We start from the raw sequence: 19,299 nt of genomic DNA, 5'->3' as shown, positions 1-19,299 counted from the left end.
CCGCACGCACGTTCACTGCTCCACCTCCCCGCCTCCACGCAGCAGCGTTTGCTGTTTCCCCTGCACGGGGAGAGGGACAGCAGGCGCTGCCTGGGGAGGGGCTGTGTGGAGTCCCCCCGCCCAGGGGTTCCCGTTGCCCACCCATCTTCTCCTCCCTCACGCCCATCCCAGGCAAGGGCACAGACGCAGCGTGCCGGGGCTGCAGAGCAGAGCGCTGGAAGGAGGGGTGGTGGTAGTTTGTTGGTGGTGTCGCACAGCAGCCTCTTACAGCCCCGGCGCTGATCCGGGCCAGCACCCAGCCCTGCGCACGTAACGCTCCCGCGGTGCTCTGAGCACAGCTGCACCCAACGGCCTCCTTGTCCGGAAACACAAAGTAAAGAAGAGAAGCAGCAGGGAGACGCATGCAACGGCTGCGGCCGCCGCCCAGGACGGCCCCCGCCGGCTGAGTCCTCCGCACGGAGCCGGGACGCCCCCAGCAGCGCAGCGCAGAGCCTGGCCGTGCGCCCCGCGGCTCCGAGTCCAGGCGCGGGCGCGCGCTGCCCAGCACTCTCCCCGGCGGCGGCTTTCTTGCATTCAAAGTAAATGTTATGTAGTAAGCGTTATGTTCTCTTGCAGCGACGTTTGGAACGGTTTCTCTACACTCTTGGCGTGCTGTTCTTGATGCGGGCCGCGCTCTCCACTTTGCTTCATCCAAGCGTAAGCAAGCGATCGGGCGGCGGGGTGGCGTGCCGGGCGCCTAGGAGCGGTAGTCCTTCTTGCTGTAGGGTTTGTTGCCCAGGATGCTATCGATCTCATGGACGATGGAAGACGACAGCTTGGGAAGGACCTGCACGGAGCGCAGCCGCAGCTGTGCGGGGTGCCCCGCCTCCCGCTCTGTGCCCGCCGCTCAGCATCGCCGCGCAGCGCTTTCGACTCATCCGCAACGCGTGGCAGCACCGCGCGGCCGTGCCGCTGCGCGTCTCACCTGTATGGCTCCGATGTTCTCCATCAGCTGGTCGGCGTTGGAGGCTCCCAGCAGCACGGAGCTGACGCCCTCGTTGCGCAGGCACCACGCTGGGGATGCGGAGTGCCGAGCTGAGCGGCGCCCGGCCGCTGCCCCACACCGCCCCCCCACCCCCTTACCGATAGCGAGCTGTGGCAGCGTGCAGCCCAGGCGCTCGGCGATGGCTTGCAGCTCCTTCAGCTTAGCCTGCTGCCGCCGGCCCTCCTCGCTCAGGATCTTGTCCTTCAGCCACTGGTACCCCTGGGGTGGGAGAGAGGTGAGTGGGGGGCTCTCAGGAGCCCTGAGACCCCCGCACTGCGTATCTCTCCATGGCGCTCACCTTCAGTGATGCTCTTGAGTATGGAGGAATGCCGCCGTCATACTTCCCTGAGACGATGCCGCACGCCAGCGGTGACCAGGTCATGGCACCGACACCTGGGGTGAGCAGAGCAGAGCAGGGAGTGACCTGGGCACCTCGCAGGCTGCCTTCGGCCTGGGGCTGGGCAGCACTTGGGTGCTGGGGCCGACCTGGAGGGCAGGAGGGGCAGCAAGGAAACCAGCCTGGGGAGCTGGGATGAGGTAAGCAGGAGTGGAGGTGGCTGGGGCACACGGGGAGATGGAGGAGCAGCGGGTGAAGCCCTCGGGAGAAGGACCCGCGTGAAATGGATACCTATCTTGTGAAAGAGCTCAGGCAGCTGCACCTCCACCTTCTCCCGCTGGAACATGTGGTACTCAGCCTGCTCGCAGATCGGTGGGATCAGGTTGAACTGCCGTGCCACTGAGTACGCCTCCTGCAACCCGGATTGGCAACGTCAGCGCACGCCGGCCCCGTCACCACGCAGCAGAGATTTGGGCTGTGGGACCCCTAGGGACGCGGCTCCTACCATGATCTCCATGGAGCTCCAGCGCGACGTGCCCCAGTACATGGCCATCCCCTGGTTGATGACGTGGGTCATGGCGCGTACCGTCTCTGCCGGAGGAAGGGAGAGCAGCAGGCGGGCGTTAGGGCACAGGGATGGGGCTGGGCCGCGCACATCTTGCAAGCAGTGCACATCCAAACGCCAAACGGGCAGGAGTTGGGTGTGGAAATTAAAACAAAAGGGAATGGAAATCGACCCGAGAGAGAGAGAGAGACTGCGTGGAAATCGCTTCTCCGCAATGAACGCATTTCCAGATCTATTGAAAACAGACCCAGGTCAAACCACACGGAGAGCATCACATGGAAGCGGGCAGAGGTTGGAGTGCTGAGATGAGGAGGGAGGGACAAAAAGGCGATGTATGGCCTCTGGGAGCGGTGAAAGTCAGGAGAGGGCACAGGAGGGCACTGAGGAAGGGATGCAATTGGGGACGTAGCGCTGCTCCCAGGTAATGGGCCTGGAGCTGCCTCCAGCTCATCCCAAAGTGCTCCACCACAGAAACGAGTCAAAACAGGGTTTAAGGATATACAAAAGAGAGCACCCTCCCCAAACCCGGCATTCTGTAGCTGTAGCCCATTCTGGGCTGTGCCGTGGCCTGTGGGAATGGGGGTCCCCAGGGCTGTGCTGGCACACAGCGCTTGCAAATGCTGCAGGAAGAGGGAAGCAGGTGGATCTTCCCACAGCCTCTGGTACCAACGGGCTGGAAGCACAGCTGCTGTGCCCACTGTGGCTCAGGGTGGTAGGAAATGTGGAGCTGAGGGATTCGTTGCTCCATCCCAGAGCGATGCTGGGAGGAAGGGGTTGGGGGCTGCCACAACTTGAGGTGGCAGCAGGCTGCTTCAAACCACGCGGGCTGGGTTGCAAGCCAAGATGCCATGCCAAGTGAAGGAAGCAGAAAGGAGAACATGGCTGAAGTTCGGTTTAACAACACCAGCATGTGCAGCGACAGCTCAGCCGAGCACGAGCTTTGTGTCAACCAAAGGCTTCAGCAGCCGGATCTGGCAGCTCAGCGTGGGGCAGGAGGGGCCTGCATGGAGGGCGCCCCGTCCTGCGTGCCAGCAGGGGACGCTGCGAGCGGCACAGGGGTACAGCTGGGTGCTGGGCTACACCGTGCCCTCGGGGCGCACTGCGTGGGGACAGACTGACAGCAAGAAGAGCTGCGTGCAGCAAGGACTGACGGCTTCACCTGAGCACTGCCCAGTGCCAGAGCGGCACCAGAAGCGCAATGCTGGAGCCATGCGGGGAAGGGGAGCGGATGGGATGGGAGCGCAGCTGTCGGCTTTGTTCCTTCACTTGCAAGATGTTCTGGGGATGGGGGGGTATTTTGGTTTGGCTGTTGCTGCTGTTTTCCTTTGCGCATTTTATGGAGAGGGTTATTGAGGGGGGAAGGAATCAAAATTAATGAAAAATGCAGGTTCTGTCTCATAAAATGCCACTGGGGTTCGGACTGCGGGTACGATGTACCTTCTATGATGAATGTTCTCGACTTGGAAGAACTAAATGGGTGCCCTGGTGATAAAAGAAAGATGTAGAGAGACCAGAGGTTACAGCCGCCGGTGTCACAGCGAAGGGCACAGCGGGGGATGGGGCCGCGCTCCCCCAGCACCACGGCAGCCCCCGGCCGCGCTCCTGGCACGGGGCGAGGGATGGATGCTCAGAGAGCTTTAGCTGAAGGGGTTAAGCTCTGTCATGGGAAACACACTTTCAGGGGAAAGCCTGCCACAAGAAGCATGGTTACAACCCACGGATGGCAATGGAATACGGCACACAGCATGCAGAAAACGGGGAAAGAAGGGACGTGGCCCCGGAGCCGCGGGTCGGACACCTCGGCACGGCCGCAGCGCAGCACCCACCTTCCATGGGTGTGTTGGGGTCGGGCCGGTTGGCAAACACCACGTCCACGTAGTCCAGCTGCAGCCGCTCCAGCGACGCCTTCAGACCTGCAGCCATGCAGCACAGTCAGGGCAGCCCGCGCTCCGCGCCGCACCCCGCACCCCGCAGCCATACCTTCAATGATGTGCTTCCGGGACAGACCCCGCTCCGTCTCTGCTCTGAAAGAAGAGAAGGGGCAGTGGGAGCCCGCTGCCGGCCGCAGCACTGCGGGGCAGGGCGGCTGCTACCTACTTTCCTCCCCAGAAGATCTTGGTGGTGATGACCAGGCTGGATCGTCTGCAGGGAGAAGGGCAGAGTCATAGAGCAGTAGGGTAAATAAGATGGAAAAGACCTCTAAAGCCCACCTGGGCCAACCATCAGCCTATCACCGCCAAACCCACTCACAGGAACATTAAGGTTGGAAAAGGACTCTATGACCACCAAGTCCAACCCCAACCCATCCCACTGTGCCCACTGACCGCATCCCCAGGTGCCACCTCTCCGCACTGCACACCTCCGGGGTTGGGGATTCCAGCCCCAGCTGTGCCTATGCTCGGTCAATGCGTGAGCCCTGCGCCCCGTGGGCTCTTTCTCCCCACTCCTCCCAGCCCACAAGTATCACAATCACCAGGGAAACCTGCTGCCTAAAAGTAAAGCAGAGTGGGATGCTGGACCTTGGCGGTGAGACCTACCTCCAGCCCTTCTTTTTGATGATGTTTCCCAGCACAACCTCGGCCCTGCAAGGAAAGGGAGACATAAGCCTTGAGCTCTTCAGGCTGGAGCAGGAATTAGGTCAGAGACGCGTCAGTAATGAGAAGTGACTGCGAGCGGCGTTGGGACGCAGCGGGGAGCGAAGGGCTCCAAAACAGCAGGAGCTGCTATTCTGAAGCAGCTGTGTGGGCCCACTCCTCACACCGCTCGGCACCGGGGCCGCCCCCAGCCTAGCATCAGTGGGGCTGAGCAGAACCGGGTCAGCACACGCAGAGGCCACGGGCCGGGAGGGAGCCCTCACCCAGCAGGAGACGCTGTGGTGGGATGGAACGTTTGAGCAAATGTGAAATGACTTCCCAAAACGAGCGCGGAGAGGCGGAATGATTTAATTATTTCCACTCTCCAAACTTTCAAACCAACCTGCATGACAGCGGCTGTCCTCGGCGAGCAAACAGAGGGCAGCGTGCGGCGCGGGGATGGGAAGCACCTATCAGTGCTCCTGGGGGGAACGTTCCTGCGTGCCGCAGGACAGCAGCCCTCCTTCCAAACCCTCTTTCAAATATTCAGGAACTGAAGAGCCTGCGAGCACGCTTGTGCATGAAGGGCTTTGAAGACTGAATGAGCACCTGGGAACCTCGGGAGTGTGGAAGTGCAGAGCTGAAGGAGGGGGCTGTGTGGGGTCTGGGGGCTGTATGGGGTCAGGGGGTGCCCAGCCCGGAGCAATCCCTGGGTGCTGGGGCTCCTCCTGCTCAGCACGTGGGACCAAGTGTGCAGAACGCGCCGTTCCTCCCCCAGCACAAGTTTCTGCGTAATGCAGGAGTGGGTTTAAAGGGAAAAAAAGAGGCTCTGCCATTGTGTCGATACCCACAGTGCTGCTCTGCCTGCTAAATATATCCCAGCCCACAGCTGCGAGGGGGCTCAGGATGTGTCCCAGAGCACCTCCAGCTGAGAACCAGAGGGATTTGGCCGTGCTGAGGAGGAGCAGGGCTGGCGAGGAAGGCTCCCTGCATGGTGCCAATGGTACTCACTTGCCGGCAGCGTAGACTTCTGCCGTGTCGAACAGATTAATGCCGTTGTCGTACGCTAAAGTCATCAGCTGCTCAGCCATCTGCGGGGGGGAGAGGGGATGCCTGGGCATGGGGACACCGAGGGCCGCAGCCCCAGTGCACCCAGAGCTGCTGCTGAGGCTGTGTGCTGTCCTTACCTCGTCTGTGATCTGCCCTCCGAATGTCACCCATGTCCCTGCAGGGAGAGATGGCGCGCAGTGAGCGCAGCGTGGCCGTGCTGCGTCCCCAGCACCCCTACAGAGCGGGGACAGAGCCGACTTCTGTGGCTCTGAGCGGCGGCTGGGAGCGCGGTGCTGCTTGGGGCAGGATGGGGAGCGTGCACTCACCCAGGCCGAGGCAGGATACACGCAGCCCAGACTTGCCCAGATTTCTGAAAGATAGAGAGCCGTTAGAGCAGCAGCTGGACATCGCACCGTGCTCATTAACTCAGCTAATTGCACAGAGAACCCCTCTGGTGCTGTGCGGGAGGAAGGGTGGAACCCACTCAGGAGGGCACCAGTGCAGAGAAGGGCAGAGCACAGCAGCACTGAGCTCTGAGCCCTGAACTGTGGCTGGAGAAGTCAGGGTTGGATTTTATGGAGCACGGAGAGGAGAGAAAGGGGAAAGAGTGGCTGGGAGCACCGAGCCCCAGCCCCGGTTGCTGCTCTACTTCTGCAACAGAAATAAACACAGAGCTGTCGTGAGCCAGAAGGCACCTGAGAGAATGAACCACAAAAAAAGGAGCGTGGATGCAGCTCCTTCCAGAGACAAGAACTGCTGCTGGAGCAGCAGAACAGCGAGCAACGGGGGCTGCGTGAGGGCATGGGGCAGGAGGGGCAAGAGGGGCACCAGTGTGGGCACAGGGCAGCAGCCACCCACGAGGACACGAGGACACAGGGAGCTGCAGCACTGCCCACAGAAACACAGCAGCCCTGCGTGATACCCCCAAACTCAGCAGCGAAAAGTGGAGAACGTTCTTTTGGGAAGGAATCCAGGCTGGCAGGCGTCCTTTCCGCCTTTGCCACAGTGATTGATGGCGCATTTTTACAAATCACAAAGGTTCGAACAACAAGCTTTAAAATAAATAAAGTGTAGGTGAGCTGCTGCTGCCCGCCCGCGCGCGGCCGCGTCGCGTAGCAACGTGCCACGTCCCGTGCCCACAGCAGAGGGACCCATCCCTGGGGCGAGGGGACGGAGCGCAGCAACGGTTATTAATTTCAGGCTGAGATTAATCAGGATGTTTTCCTTCTGCGCTGCTGCGTTATTGTCCAACATCTGGAAGACGTGGGTGCTACAGAGCAGATGCTCCGTGTCTCGGCCCCATTTATTTTTAGCTTGCGTAGCAGAGGGGCAGAGGTGATGGCTGTGGGCTCTCAGAGGGCAGAAACAGCGACATGGAGAGGAACCAACCCGAGCCAGGAGTGCAGCACTGGGGCAGTGGGAGCTTCCCTGCTCACGGCTTCCTGCGTGCAAGCCTATGGGTTTCTCGCTCGCAGCAACGCAGGGATGGAATGAGCATCCCCTGTGTGGTGCACAGCCCTCCAAGTATCACTCTGAGCAGAGTTTGTATGGAGCAGTGGGGACATTTGGAGAGCTCGGTGGCCCTGCTGCAATGCCATCGCTGTCGCCTCCAGGGGCTGCCCTGGGGGACCCCAGAGGGGTGGCCCAAGGAAAGAGGAGCAGGGCAGAGCAGAGAGCAGCACGCCGAGTGCTGAGGACGCACAGCTTATAGGATGGTTGACCCAGCTAATGGGGATGCTAACAGGGGCTGATGGCTGATCTCGCCCCAGCATCACGCCTCCCTGCTGCACTTTGCAGCCCAGCACCGTTCTGCTGGCCTGGAGCCTCTGCCATCCACTGCTGCAGCGTTCCCTCATCTGCCCAGTGCCAGGCGCCCCGTGTGCATGCCGTGCTTCATCCCAAACCCACGCACTGAGGGCTGAGCCCTCACCCTGAGCTCCGGGGGTTCTGGCAGCGCTGCACAGCCCCGATGCCATCACAGCCCATGGATGGCTGCACCGCAGAGCCCCTACGTCCCCTACAGCTGCTGCTCCCACAGCACCCACACCGCGGTCCTCCTGCGCCCCACAGCGCGATGTGGGAGCGCTTTGCCTCCTCCTGTCCCACTGCTTCATGCTAAAACCACACCGAGAGGGGAGAGAGAGCAAACTGCAAAGAAGGGAAGGAAGGTGAGCAAAGCGCACAGAGAGCAGAGCAGCACTTGTAGCACTGAGAAACCCACAGCCAGGAGGGGAGAGGGGGTCTGGGGAGAGCGCGGCACAGCCCGGAACCCCCTCCTCACAAATCTGGGGGGCATCCAACGCACCCAAACAGGCAGTAGAACCCCAAACACAGCACGTCCTCCCCTACCTGTACTTCATGCCCGGCTGTTTGATGCTGGACTCGCTGGACGACGGCGCGTTCTGCACCGAGAGCTGCCCCAGGCTCCGGGCCACCATGGCCACTGCCCGGAATTTGCTGCGCGTGCCGAGGCTGGGGCTGCTGGCATTCTGCCTGTTCAGCCGGTCCTCCGCGCTCCGGCTCTTGATGCTGTGCTCGGAGCACACAAAGGAGACCTGCATGGTGCCCCGCTGTCGGGCTGCGGGTTCGCTCCTCCCCGGGGCTCAGCCCCACGCTCCTCCCGGTGCGGCGCGGCGCGGCGGGGGCCGGAGATGGCGGGGCTGGCGGGGAGGGCTTCCCCCAGACGCGCGGCTCCGGAGGTGCGGGGGAGCGCCGGCGCTCGCCTGCCCGAGGCTGAAGGCAAACTTCGAGTCCTGCGTGCCTCTGACGCCTCCGGCGGCGCCGCGTCCCTACGCCCAGGCTGTTCCCGGACGGCGGACGCGTGGTCCCCGTAGGGTCGGTGCCCGGGGCGGGGGCACCGAGGGCACCGCGCGCCCACGGCCTCCCGGCATCGCCCGTGACCCTCCCGCGGCCGCGGAGGCGGCAGCAGCCTAAATTTAGACGGCCAACTCCGCGCAGCAGAGCCCTCCTCCTAACGTCGGCGGAGCATCACTCAGCCAACATGACGGCTGCGGGGCTGGGGGAGCGGCACGGCTTAGCGCGGCTCCGGGCCATCAATATTTGATGAGTTTTAGGAAGCAAACAAACAACGGCGGGGCAGGTGGGGAGGCAGAGCGCGACCGCTCCCCCCGCTCCGTGCTGGGGAGCAGCGCACCCCCGCTATGTCCGCAGCGCGGGCACCGCCAGCGCCCCCGGGGTCAGAAGCCCGGTGGGTTTGAAGCTGGAGCCGCTTTGAGCCGCGCCCCGAGCGCCTCTTCCCCGAAACTTCCCCAGACGAGAGCTACGGCAATTAAGTGAAACCCAAACCCGGTGTCTCCTCTGAAGGACGGAGCCGCGGCGCTGCCGATGGCCGCTCGGCTCCGGGCTGCGCGCAGCAGCTGCCCGTCGCCCCCGGTGATGCAGGCGGCTCCAATGGTCGGGAAGTAATGGGCCGAGCGGGAGGGATCGCCCAGGCGGCCACAGACTGCGCTGATTCCTACAGCGGGGAGAAGCGGCGCGGGGCCGTGGGTCGGTTTGGGGGGTGCGCGGGGGATTACATAAACTCGGCCTCCGGCGCAATGAGAAAATTGGTAATCTGCTCGGGTTTCCCTCTGCCTCCAAGCTGCTCTGCTCGGGCAGCGGAGATGGGTGATGTGGACCCAGGGAAGCCCGCACCCGTTGCGGCAGCGCGGCTGCATCCCCACCAAAGAGCATCGCCGCTGCCTCCCACGGGCACGAAATCACGGGCGTTTTTGCAGCCCCTCCTCCCCCAGCCCCGTGTTAATCTGCCCGCAGCCTGAGCCCAGATTAAGACTCCCACCAGCAGCTTTTGCTCAAAGGAACAGCTGGAGATCTGTGGGGGCAGCCCCACCGGGCCCCACCGGGCCCCCCAGCCCCTGCACCGGGCCTAAGGCGAGGGGCTGCCCGAGGGCTGTGCCTGCACGTGCCTCACTCCATCAATAAATAACCACTGCATGAATACTGAATGAGCCATTCCACGGTGTAAATGTTACCTCTGCTTATTCTGAAGCGGAAGCTCCCGCTGCCCTCTCTTCCACGGGAGCTGCTTTCCTCCTTTCCCCCCAGCAGCATCATGAAAGCTGAGACACCGACGCAGCGCTCACCGCCCTCACCTCCATGCAACATTAATGGCACCCTGCTGGCCCTGTGCTTGCAGGCGCTGTGCGCTCCGTGGGACATTGGCTCAGCTCTGTCCCCTGCCCTGTGCTCTGGTGCTGCATTTCCCAGCTGGGGGGGGTTGCAGCATGTGCACCATGCATTGGCACTCACCAATTCTGCACCAGCGCTGGAGTTTAAGTGAATAAAAGACAAGAGCATTGAACTGCGCCTACAAGAAAGCACTGCTTTGCTCCAGCCTCTCCTGCACACATGCGCTGGGCAGCACAGCACAGCACTGGGCACATGTGGAGCACGCTGCCATATCCCCTGCCCCAGTGCCACCCTGCTCCTGTACTGTACAATCAACAGATATACCATCAGCAGAGTGGTGTGGTTAGGATGGCATTTTGCAGGTTGTATAACTAGAAAGGGGAAAGAGATGATGAAAAAGGAATGAAATGCCCACCCGTGTTCCCACAGAGAAAACTCCACAGGAAGCGATCTCCAGAGAGAGATCCTTCCCTGCTGGCAGTCAGTGGGGTCTGGGAGAGGTGGAACCACTGCCTTCACTCAGTGCTCGCCTCAGCTGATCAACCAGTGGCTCAGGCCGCGATTCACCAGTTCGCAGAGTGCCGGGGGACGCCTGGCCACGGCCCTTACCTGTACTTCATGCCCGTGGCGCGCGCCGTGCAGCCGTCCAGCGAGAGCCCGTGTGTCCGCAGGAACTCCTCCAACGTCTTGGCCTGTGCTGCCGCACGCACATCCCGCAGCCGCCGCAGCTCCAGAGCGTCCGCACGGCGCGGCGGCTGCAGCCCCCAGTCGGCGTGGTGCCGGCTGGCCACGCTGCGCAGGCTCTCGCTGTATGTCATGGACAGCATTCTGCTGCCTGAGCGCGGGGGCTGCGGGGCGGGCGGCGGAGCTCAGCGGGCGGTGGGGACACCCGGTTGTCCCCGGACCCCGCAGCGCTACGTGTGGCATGGGGATGGCGAGAGAACCCGGCCATGGGCAGCACAACGACCGGCCGAAGCGGGAAAGCCAGGGTGCCAAAGGAACGGGACATGCGGCGCAGCAGCGGGGAAGGGAAGGTGGCACACGGTGTGAGGCTCTGGTGCCTCCTGCCTCGGTGGTTGCTGTTGCCACGTGCCAGTTACATGGGGACCCACGGGGACGCGTCCTGGCAGTGGCGGGCGCATGGCTGCCCATGTCAGGGTGCTGCAGTCCGTGCCACCAGCCAACACCGCAGCACTGACAGCGCGCTGCGACCTCACCGCAGTGGCACCAAAGAGGTGGCACTGATTTTCCCCTGTTGCTCTCCCTGGGACTCCCACTGCACTCAGTGCCTGCAGAGAGCAGCCGGCGCCTGGGAGCTCCGTGAGGCCCTGCAGTGGCGATGGGCACGGAGCAGAGCCTGCCTGCACCCCACTGCCTTGGGGCATTCTTTCCTTTTCCCGTGAAGTTCAGTTTTACAGCAGTTCTATGGTGCAAAGTGTGCTTTTGTACTCAAGTATGACCTCAAGAAAAAAGCAAGAATGGGAAAGAAAGAGCTTTAGCTTCAAGGAATTACCAAAAACCCCAGGGAGCTCCTGCGATAAACAGTGCTTTTTGAAAACGCTCTGGAGCTCCTCATGCACAGGAAAGCAACCCAGCGTGTTCCTAAAGTGCAGGGAAATGCAAAAAGAGGATCCCCTACCTGAGGTCAAAGCCACAAGGCGCTGAGCACAGCACTCCCTGGGTGCCCCCACATCTCTGCAGCGGGGCCATAGGGCTGAAAGCAAAACGCCCCGACCTCCGGCACCCCCCAGATCTGCAGTGCCGGCACTGAGCCCTCCTCTGTGACTGACGGATCTCACACACAACCCCACTGGCTGCCCCTCACTGTGCAACCGGAGGAGTGCAAAGCGCTGCTTCTCTGCCTTCATCTCACTGCAATTAAATTAAAGCGGCGGTCGGAGTCGGAGAGGGACGATCGGAGCAGCGAGGCGGTAATTAATGGCGTGCCCTGCACTGACACCTCTGTGATTTCTGGCTGAGCAACGCCATGCGGCGGGGAGAGCACCGGGCTCACCCACAGGCACTTATTAGCACAAACTTTCTGCAAACCAAAGAGCGAGAAGCAACGGCTCAGCCCAGGGCTGGGGAAGCTGCCGAAGGCGGGCAGTGATGTGCGGCGGTGCGAAGCATCCATGCCGGGCTCCGTGTGCTGCCATCACCCCGTGCTCCCATCCCAGCCCACGGGGCCCCAGCGCCGCGCGGAGGAGTGAGGGGCGATGCGCTGCCTCTGTCCCAGCCCACAGCCCGGGGTGTCACAGCCTGCAACAACAACTGCAACAACGAGAAGCCCAAACGAAGCCCTCCCCAGCCAAGCAGCTCAGCGTCACATTGCAGCCCCAGGCAGGGAATGCAGCCCCACTCGCAGCCCCGAGTGCCGCCCTGGCGCCTCGGACTCACCCGGCTTCTGGGGTTCCTGCTCATTAAAAAGGAAAGCTCTGGCTGTTAGGGTTCCCTCAGACAGCTTTAAGGGAGGCACAGCTGTGGTTTTTTTCATGGAGGGGAGTGTCGGCGCACAGCATCCAAAGCAATTGGTGAACACAAGTCCCCCCAGAGTCAAGTTTTTGAGCGGCGCTCCATTAGCCCTATTAGGGTATTTTCTTCCTAGCGAGCAGGAGCTCAATTATTCATGACTTCTTCGCTAAAAGCCTGTGGATGTGCAGCTGCTTTATGAACGCTGGCATCGTTTCCTCCGCCCGGAGCCGACCCTCACCGGCGGCTGCGGCACGGCGCCTTGCGGTGCCATGGGCTGAGCCGTCCATCCACGGAACACAGCCCTCCCTGCAGTGCCAGGACTGAAATGCAAGCACCTCTGGGTGGACACGCATCTCCTGAGCACAGGTTTGTCCCCCTCTCGCCACCCTCACGCCATCCACGTGCTGTGTTTGGGGACACAGGCTCAGTGCATCGCTCCTCGTGCCGCTGTGGGCCATCCTCATACCCCACAGTGCCCTGCTGGCACGCTGCAGGGGAAAAGTGCCTTTTTAATTTTAGGCAGTAAAAGGTTGGGTAAAAAAAAAGCTATCTGCGGTCTTAGGTATCAGTTAATGACATTTCTCTTAATGCAAGGAGCAGATGAGAGGGCTGGATGGGTGCCCGGAGCACCCCCTGGGAACAGCTAACAGCCCGGGCTGCTCTCCACACAGCACCAGCCCCACATCCCGGCCCTCCCAGTGCTCCCCATGCCCCAGCCAGGTCCTTCGGCGTGCAGCTGCCCACGGCAGAGCCGGCATACACAGATGTGGGCGTCCCGGCCCAGCGGAGCCCCCAGACGGGACCTCAGCACAAGCAGGGGTTGCCCCACAGGGGGCCATCTGTGCTTCCCAGAGGCGTTTTTAGGGAGAAGGAAAGGACGCGGTTACCTGTAGAACTGGAGCTGGCGCTTGGGGCTCCCATACCTCGCGCTTCCGACAGCAAGGAAGGAGGAGAGAGAAGAAAGATGCCACAAAGCGCGTTAGCAGAGTGGGGAGCATGGCAGCACCGCACAGCCGAGCCGGGACGGGTCGCTGCCAAACCCACGAGCGCTGCGCGGCGTACCGGCAGGGCTCAGCTCTTCTAACACGGGCTGCTGGCACCCAGGGGCTGCCCGGGGCTCCGCTCACATGGCTGCTCACCTGTAGATCATGCCGGGGGAGCCCGTCTGCCTCAGCGAGAGTCGTGCCGGGGAGTCCGTGGTGGATTCCGGATACATGGAGCCAGCCTCGCCAAGCTCGCCCCGCGCGCTGCCTCACCCCTGCAAAAAGAGGAAGCCGGGTTGAATCAGCAGAGAGTTGGAGTGTGAGAGTGACGGCGCTTCCTGCTGTGGGCCGGATGGGTGTGCGGTGCGGTGCGGGCATGGCACAGCTCTGCCATCCCGTGTGAGATCCGGCACGGCCACCAGACCATCACAGCTCCCCATGGCTCCCCACAGCCCATCCCACGCCACCAACCCTCATTATGGGCTCACAAACTCCTGCCACTTGATGGAAGGCAGAGCTGCCACATCGCAGCTGGTGCGGACAGCAGGACCAGCTGAGTGTGTGCTTGGGTGCCGTGCGGATGCTGAGCCCAGCCTGGCCTGTTGCTGCACTGCTGGGTGCAGAGCGGGGCTCCCCGCTGCCTGTGCCTGCATTGCTTCCTGCCCTGCGCCCGCCCTGCTGCCCTAAGTGCGCTCTTGCGACACAGCAGGAAGCAGTGAAGAAATTCAGGGCCTACAAAATTCAACATTTTGCTGATGGGAGGAAAAAAAATCTCCAACACGACGCTACAGCATCCCCCGGAGGCTCCCCCTGCAGGCTGTGCGTTATTCCCACTCGCACCAATCCCCGCGGCTGTTCTGCAGCCTTCACGCTATTGTACTGGGGGGGGGGGGGAGGGGGAGGAGGAATGCGGGAGGGGAAGGGCGGGATTTTAATCTTTCAAATTCAAATGATCCTTCCATAAGCGCACGGCACCGAATCTTCCGCGCTGCAGACGGCGAGCTGCTTTCTGCCCTGGATTTGAGGCGAGATATTTCCGTGCCGCTTCTCCAGCAGATGCACAGCCCGGCGTGGCACGCACGCATCCCGCTGCATCCCCTGCAGCCCGCACGGCCCAATGGCAGCGGCTGCGGCAGCGCGGCCGTCCCCGCGCTGCAACCCTGCAGCAAACCCTGCGCAGAGCGGCAGCGGCCCCGCGGCCCCTTCATCTGCTCCCGGCTGCAGCCGCAGCGCCTCGCACGAGAAGGAACGGGGTCACTGCAGCTCGCGGCAAGGACGGGTTCGGCTGCTGAATGCCGGGAGACAGCTGCTCTCTGCCGCACCGCTCCCCGCAGCGACGCGACCCGCGCTGCTGCAGTGTCACCCGGATGAGCGATGCTGCCAAGCGCCGCAACCCCATCCCGGCCCCTGGGGGGTGCCTGGGAGTCCGCATCACTCCTGCAGCACGAGCACCTTCCCCCCCGGGGCTCAGCAGCCCCACGGGCAGGGCTGGATGGAACGTCCGCGGACGCTGCAGGGCGTCCCTATGAGGGGGCAGCGCGGGCAGCAGCAGCGTTGCTCCTGCAACAGAACCTTGCATGCACAGCACCTCCCACCGCACGCTAATGCTCCTGCATCGCGCTTCACACCCTCCCCAGGGGAGTGAACAGGAAGCAAAACGCTGAGGCTGAGGGGAGCTGCATGCAATGTGGGGCACCTGCAGGGGACGGACCTGCACTGAGCCACAGCCGGGCATGGACTGAGCTGTGCCTGCATGAGCAGGGGCGTGGGAGAGGCCAGAAAATGAAGGCACAGCACAGCAGTGGCTCATTTGTTCTGCATAGCTGTGGCAGTGCCAGCCCTGCATTCCACAGTGGGCTGGCTGTGGGCAGCCTGGGATACACCCGGCCCTGTTTGTGGCAGTGCAGAGCAGTGACCACTCTCAGGGGGACCTGCTGGCGCCACCGAGATGCAGAAGGGGGTGGGAAGCCCACAGAGTGCCTTCTTCTAGCATGGAGCAATGGCTCCTGTCCTGGCTGCAAAGGAAAGCAGCGTGCCATGGGGCAGCTGGCACAGTGCAGGGCAGCACTGGAGAGCCAGAACCAGTGGCGACCATCCAGAAGCTCAGAGCCAACATCCCTGGCCCCGCACTGCTGGCATGTTCCTATTTTCCCTGCTGGAAGCTGAGATGATGCCTTCAGCTTCAGTTTCATCAGGGCAAAACTCACAGAGAGGCCCCAGCTGCACTGATTTCTGCAGGGTGGTGCACGGAAACAGAAGCGTTTTCTTCTGTGGGGTACTGGGAATAAAGGTGTGGGATGTGCTCAGGACCTGGGGGCAAGGGCTGCCCTAAATGCTCCCATCCTCATCACAATGATGGTTTAGGAGAGCCACTGGGATGCTGGAAGGATTGATGGCTAATAAGGCCCGGAGCAGAAGCTCTGCCTGATGCATTGCTTGAAGGAGGCTTTAAGACTCGTTCATTAATGTTAATTGCTGAGATCCAATGGCATGGTTTTATCCTGGTCTCCACAAGATGTAGTACAGATATGGGAACATGCTGGCAGAGATCAGGCAGGCAGCACCTACCCCATGGATGAAGTGATGCCAAAAAAACAAAGTGAGAGCCCACGCCTGTTTCTTGGCCAGGAGGAATCCTTTGGGTAGAGCCACCACGTGAGGCTCATGTGCCCCAGCCAGCCCCAGGCACAGGGGCTGCTTCCAGTGGCAGACCTGGCACCATGCTGTTGGATGTCCCCACAGGATAGCACTGGCTTTGGGTGGCTGCTACATGGGAACCATCATGGGCACAAATGTCCTACTGAGTCCCAGCAGGACTGGATTTACGCTCGCTCCTTCCCATGCCCTGTGCGGCTGTCATTGCCGTGGCTGGGGCAAGGATGAGGAAAGGATGGAGGGGCAGTGGGACCCCCCCCGGGCACCCAGCCCCTGCCCAGCTCCCGGCCCTTCACATGATGATGTGGGTGAGACCACACAGAGCCTCTCCTCACTCAAGGTGCCCGTTCTGAGACTGCTAATTTTTTCCCCCTGGATCTGGTAAACAGCATCCTCAGCGAATTCTCCCCCAAACATGGAAAGATGAGTTAAGGACGATTACTCATTGCCCTGCTATGACTTGCAAATGCTTCGCATATCCTCTGCATCCCTGGGTCCCTGTATGCCGGGTCCCCATGTCCCCGTGTCCCTGCCCGCAGCAGTACCTGCAGGGCTGCAGGCAGCACTCGTGTCCCCGCAGGTCCCCGCAGAGCCGGGCCAGCCGCAGCCACACCGCAGCTCCCTGCAGCAGCTCGGGCGTGCAGGTATGGCATAACACATCCATTGTAACGCCAGGAGACCCGCCCGGCAGGGACTGAGCTGCAACACGTGAGGCCGCCTGCTCTTCCCGTGCACTCCGAAACAGCACCGCTCAGCTCCCGGCGTGACAAACCCCATAATCACATGTGGGCCCACGGCGGGCCATCGTTCCTTTTCACATTCGCGCTATGTGAGCAGCCAAGTAACGCTGCACCCCAACACCCGCGGCGTGCAGCCCTGCGGGGACTCACTGCATCCATCTGGGCTGGATGCGGCACTGCACCTGCGAGGCATAAACAGCCGCACCGCACCGACCCGGCGCCACCGCACCGCACCGCACGACCCCGCGGCGCGCACCCACCTCTCCTCCGCGGCGTGCGGGCACTCAGAGCCAGCCCTCCCCGAAAGTTTTTCCTCCTCGGCGATGAAGATGCACGGTCAGGAGGAAAAAAAAAAAAGCCAACAAGGAAGACCCACAGAACCGAGACGTAAATCAGCTGACGGCGGCGAGATGGAGGCTCTGCAGATCTGGGAGCGCGATGCCAGGTGCCGGTCCGCAGCGAGCGCCGAGCAGGGCGCGTTTACCCCATTCCTCCGCGCCCCAACGCGGTGCTGGTGCGGGGGGAGGGGGGGGGGGCGGCCCCGCCGCTCGGATCGGCTCTCCCGCACCGCCGCCGCCGGAACCGCGCAGTGCGGGCGTGCGCAGCGCAGCACCGTGCGGGACAAAGGGCTGCGGGGGGGTGGGGGGAGCGTCTTCCGACCGCGCCGGTGCCGCTCTGAAGGAATAGAGAATAGGGCAGCGCGGGGATGGGGCAGGGCTGCGCGGAGCGGGGCGGAGGTGTCGGCACCGGAGCTGTGAGATCCGAGGAGAGAACAGGACGGGCACCGGCTTGGTGTCCTCAGCGCTGCTCCAGAGGAGCGGACAGAGCCAGGACGACGTGCCGGCACCCAGCGCCGCCGCCAGAATCCCACCGGGTTCAGCTGAGCTCGAGGCGCAGCACCGCATCTCGGGACCCCACGACGCCGGGTCACCTCCGTGCCACCCTGCGTGGCACCGGGACCGAGGGCTGCTTCAGCCCCGAGCCAACCTTCCTCCTGGCACCGGCACACAACGCGTGCCTCTGTCTTTGCACCAAGAGCTCCCGGTGAGCGCTAAGAGGTGCCCCGCTGGCAGTGGTTGCTGCTTTTTAATGAATTGGCTTTTGCTTTTTTTGCCGTCTTGCAGAGCTCCTCCCCAAAATGTGTGCTTTGGAGGTGAAGGGGAAACATCTGCATAAGCCCGGCTCTATCACAGTAGAGCTGATCCTGCCCAGGTTTAGCAGCAGAACCAGAGGCCAGGAGAGCAACAACGACTGCTGCTTCAGAAGCGTGCAGCTCGCGGTTGGCTTTGGGATGGGAAAGCAGGAACCCACTCTGTGCCGCATGCAGGACGTGGGGTGGCAGCTTGGAAAAACAAGGAAAGGCATCTGCCTCAGGAGTCCCAAAATAGCCCCAAATTCAGCCTTGTTGTGCCTGTAATCACACTCGGATGGGGAAAAGCCAACGGGGCTCTGTGCGCAGCCGCGGCCCCAGCAGTGCCACGCCGCCGGGACTGATGGCACCGCAGCCAGCACAGCCAGAAAATCGTCCTCTGTTCTGCAAACCCAGCTTGTGGGCGTGCTGCCCGGCACAGGGAAACACGAGGAGAAGCCAATGCCGAGATTTACCGGGAGCACCAAAAGCTGAGAGCCCCTCACCGCGCCGCAGCACTCCTGGCACGGCAGGAAACCGCGCGCGGCCCTTCCAGACGCGGTGCTGCGCTTTGCTCTGCGCCACGGGCTGCACACGGGGCAGGGGCGCAGCGTGGGGCTCGGGCACGGCTCAGCGCTCCCCTCCTTGGGTAGGATGAAACGCCAAAGGAAACCCACGGCTCTCGTGGATCTCCACGTGCGGCGGCGAGCAGCGGCGTTCTTGTGAGCCGGCGGGGGAATCGCCGCATATATGCATGTGTAATTCCTCGGCAATATGCGCACTTGCTACACACGCGGATTTCAGCTGTTTTGGCGCTCGCCCACGGCGCGGCGGCGCGGTTCACAGCAGCGCGGTTCACAGCAGCGCGTTTCCAAGAGCTAGCGGCAATCTGGCTCCGCTTGCTCGAGGTGTGCGGCGCGGGGCCGTGCGGGGCGGCTCGAGGTACGGCGACGGAAGGGCAGAAAGGAGGAATTTGTCGGCGCTGCCGCCGCACGAGCAGTAACGTCCGGCGTGACCCCATCCGACGGCCGCGCGGCAACGCGGTGCGGGGGAGCGGCTCCGCACTGCGCGGACATCGCACCCCGCGCGGCGCCCTCGTGGGGGGCGTGCCCCGCCCCGCCGCCTCCCATTGGCTGCGCGGCCCGCCGCTCCGGCGACATGCAAATAGCGCAGCGCTCATTGGCTATAAAGGAGCGCGGCCCCGCCCCATCCCCCCGCCGAGCGGCCGCCGGGAGCCCGTAACGCCCGGGGTCTGCCGCTGCCCGCGACCCCCCGCCGACCCTCGTCCTTCGGCCCCGCATCCCTGCCGCCCGCATCTCCTCCCCCGCCGACCCCCGCCCCGCTCACCGGCGCGGCGCTGCGGGCGGTGGGACGGAGCGGAGCGGCGCGGAGCGGAGCCGGGCGGTGCCTCCCCCGCGGGGCGGCGCGCATCGCCCCAGTAACCCGACGCCGCGCGAGGCGCGACCACCGGCGCGGGGGGAACCGCCTCCTCTCCCGGTCCCGGCCGTGCCCTGAGCCCCGCACCGCCACCGCGACCTCCGGCCGTTCCCAGCGCCGCGTGGGACCGTTTGGGGGTTGCGGGATGCGGGCGGTGAGGAGCGGCGCGGAGTGGCGCGGGGAAT

The 19,299-nt window shown here is 63.0% G+C and overlaps 1 protein-coding gene across 4 annotated transcripts; it reads right to left on the bottom strand.

Annotated features, from left to right (window-relative positions):
• Positions 1 to 512: 512 nt before the first annotated feature.
• Positions 513 to 16,826, bottom strand: KCNAB2 (potassium voltage-gated channel subfamily A regulatory beta subunit 2). 4 transcript variants are annotated; one of them, XM_042831563.1, is made up of 16 exons: positions 16,809 to 16,826; positions 13,310 to 13,428; positions 13,058 to 13,099; positions 5,876 to 5,919; positions 5,687 to 5,724; positions 5,511 to 5,590; positions 4,464 to 4,508; positions 4,024 to 4,068; positions 3,907 to 3,950; positions 3,753 to 3,839; positions 1,867 to 1,952; positions 1,653 to 1,773; positions 1,323 to 1,417; positions 1,123 to 1,243; positions 965 to 1,053; positions 513 to 826 (listed from the first exon to the last, which is right to left on the bottom strand). In XM_042831563.1, exons 2-16 carry the CDS (start codon positions 13,384 to 13,386, stop codon positions 737 to 739), a joined length of 1,104 nt encoding a protein of 367 aa, XP_042687497.1. In that variant the 5' UTR covers positions 13,387 to 13,428; positions 16,809 to 16,826; the 3' UTR covers positions 513 to 736. The 4 variants fall into 4 exon arrangements, with proteins under 4 accessions (XP_042687497.1, XP_042687498.1, XP_042687499.1 ...); XM_042831564.1 differs by lacking the exon at positions 16,809 to 16,826 and adding an exon at positions 13,625 to 13,642; XM_042831565.1 differs by lacking the exons at positions 13,058 to 13,099; positions 16,809 to 16,826.
• Positions 16,827 to 19,299: the final 2,473 nt, after the last annotated feature.

The sequence above is a fragment of the Centrocercus urophasianus genome, unplaced genomic scaffold (assembly GCF_019232065.1).
Source record: "Centrocercus urophasianus isolate 14NV4802_14NV808 unplaced genomic scaffold, USGS_Curo_1.0 seq_36, whole genome shotgun sequence".
In the NCBI taxonomy this organism is placed as follows: domain Eukaryota; kingdom Metazoa; phylum Chordata; class Aves; order Galliformes; family Phasianidae; genus Centrocercus; species Centrocercus urophasianus.
This window is presented reverse-complemented; position numbering and strand designations above follow the sequence as displayed.

Excerpts from the sequence above, each read along its gene's own strand:
- KCNAB2 (XM_042831566.1), bottom strand. The coding sequence starts at position 8,110 with ATGCAGGTCTCCTTTGTGTGCTCCGAGCACAGCATCAAGAGCCGGAGC. Across the intron at positions 1,953-3,752 it reads CCCCAACACACCCATGGAAG|AGACGGTACGCGCCATGACC; the intron begins GTGGGTGCTGCG and ends TTCCTCCGGCAG. Across the intron at positions 827-964 it reads AGAACATCGGAGCCATACAG|GTCCTTCCCAAGCTGTCGTC; the intron begins GTGAGACGCGCA and ends CGCTCCGTGCAG.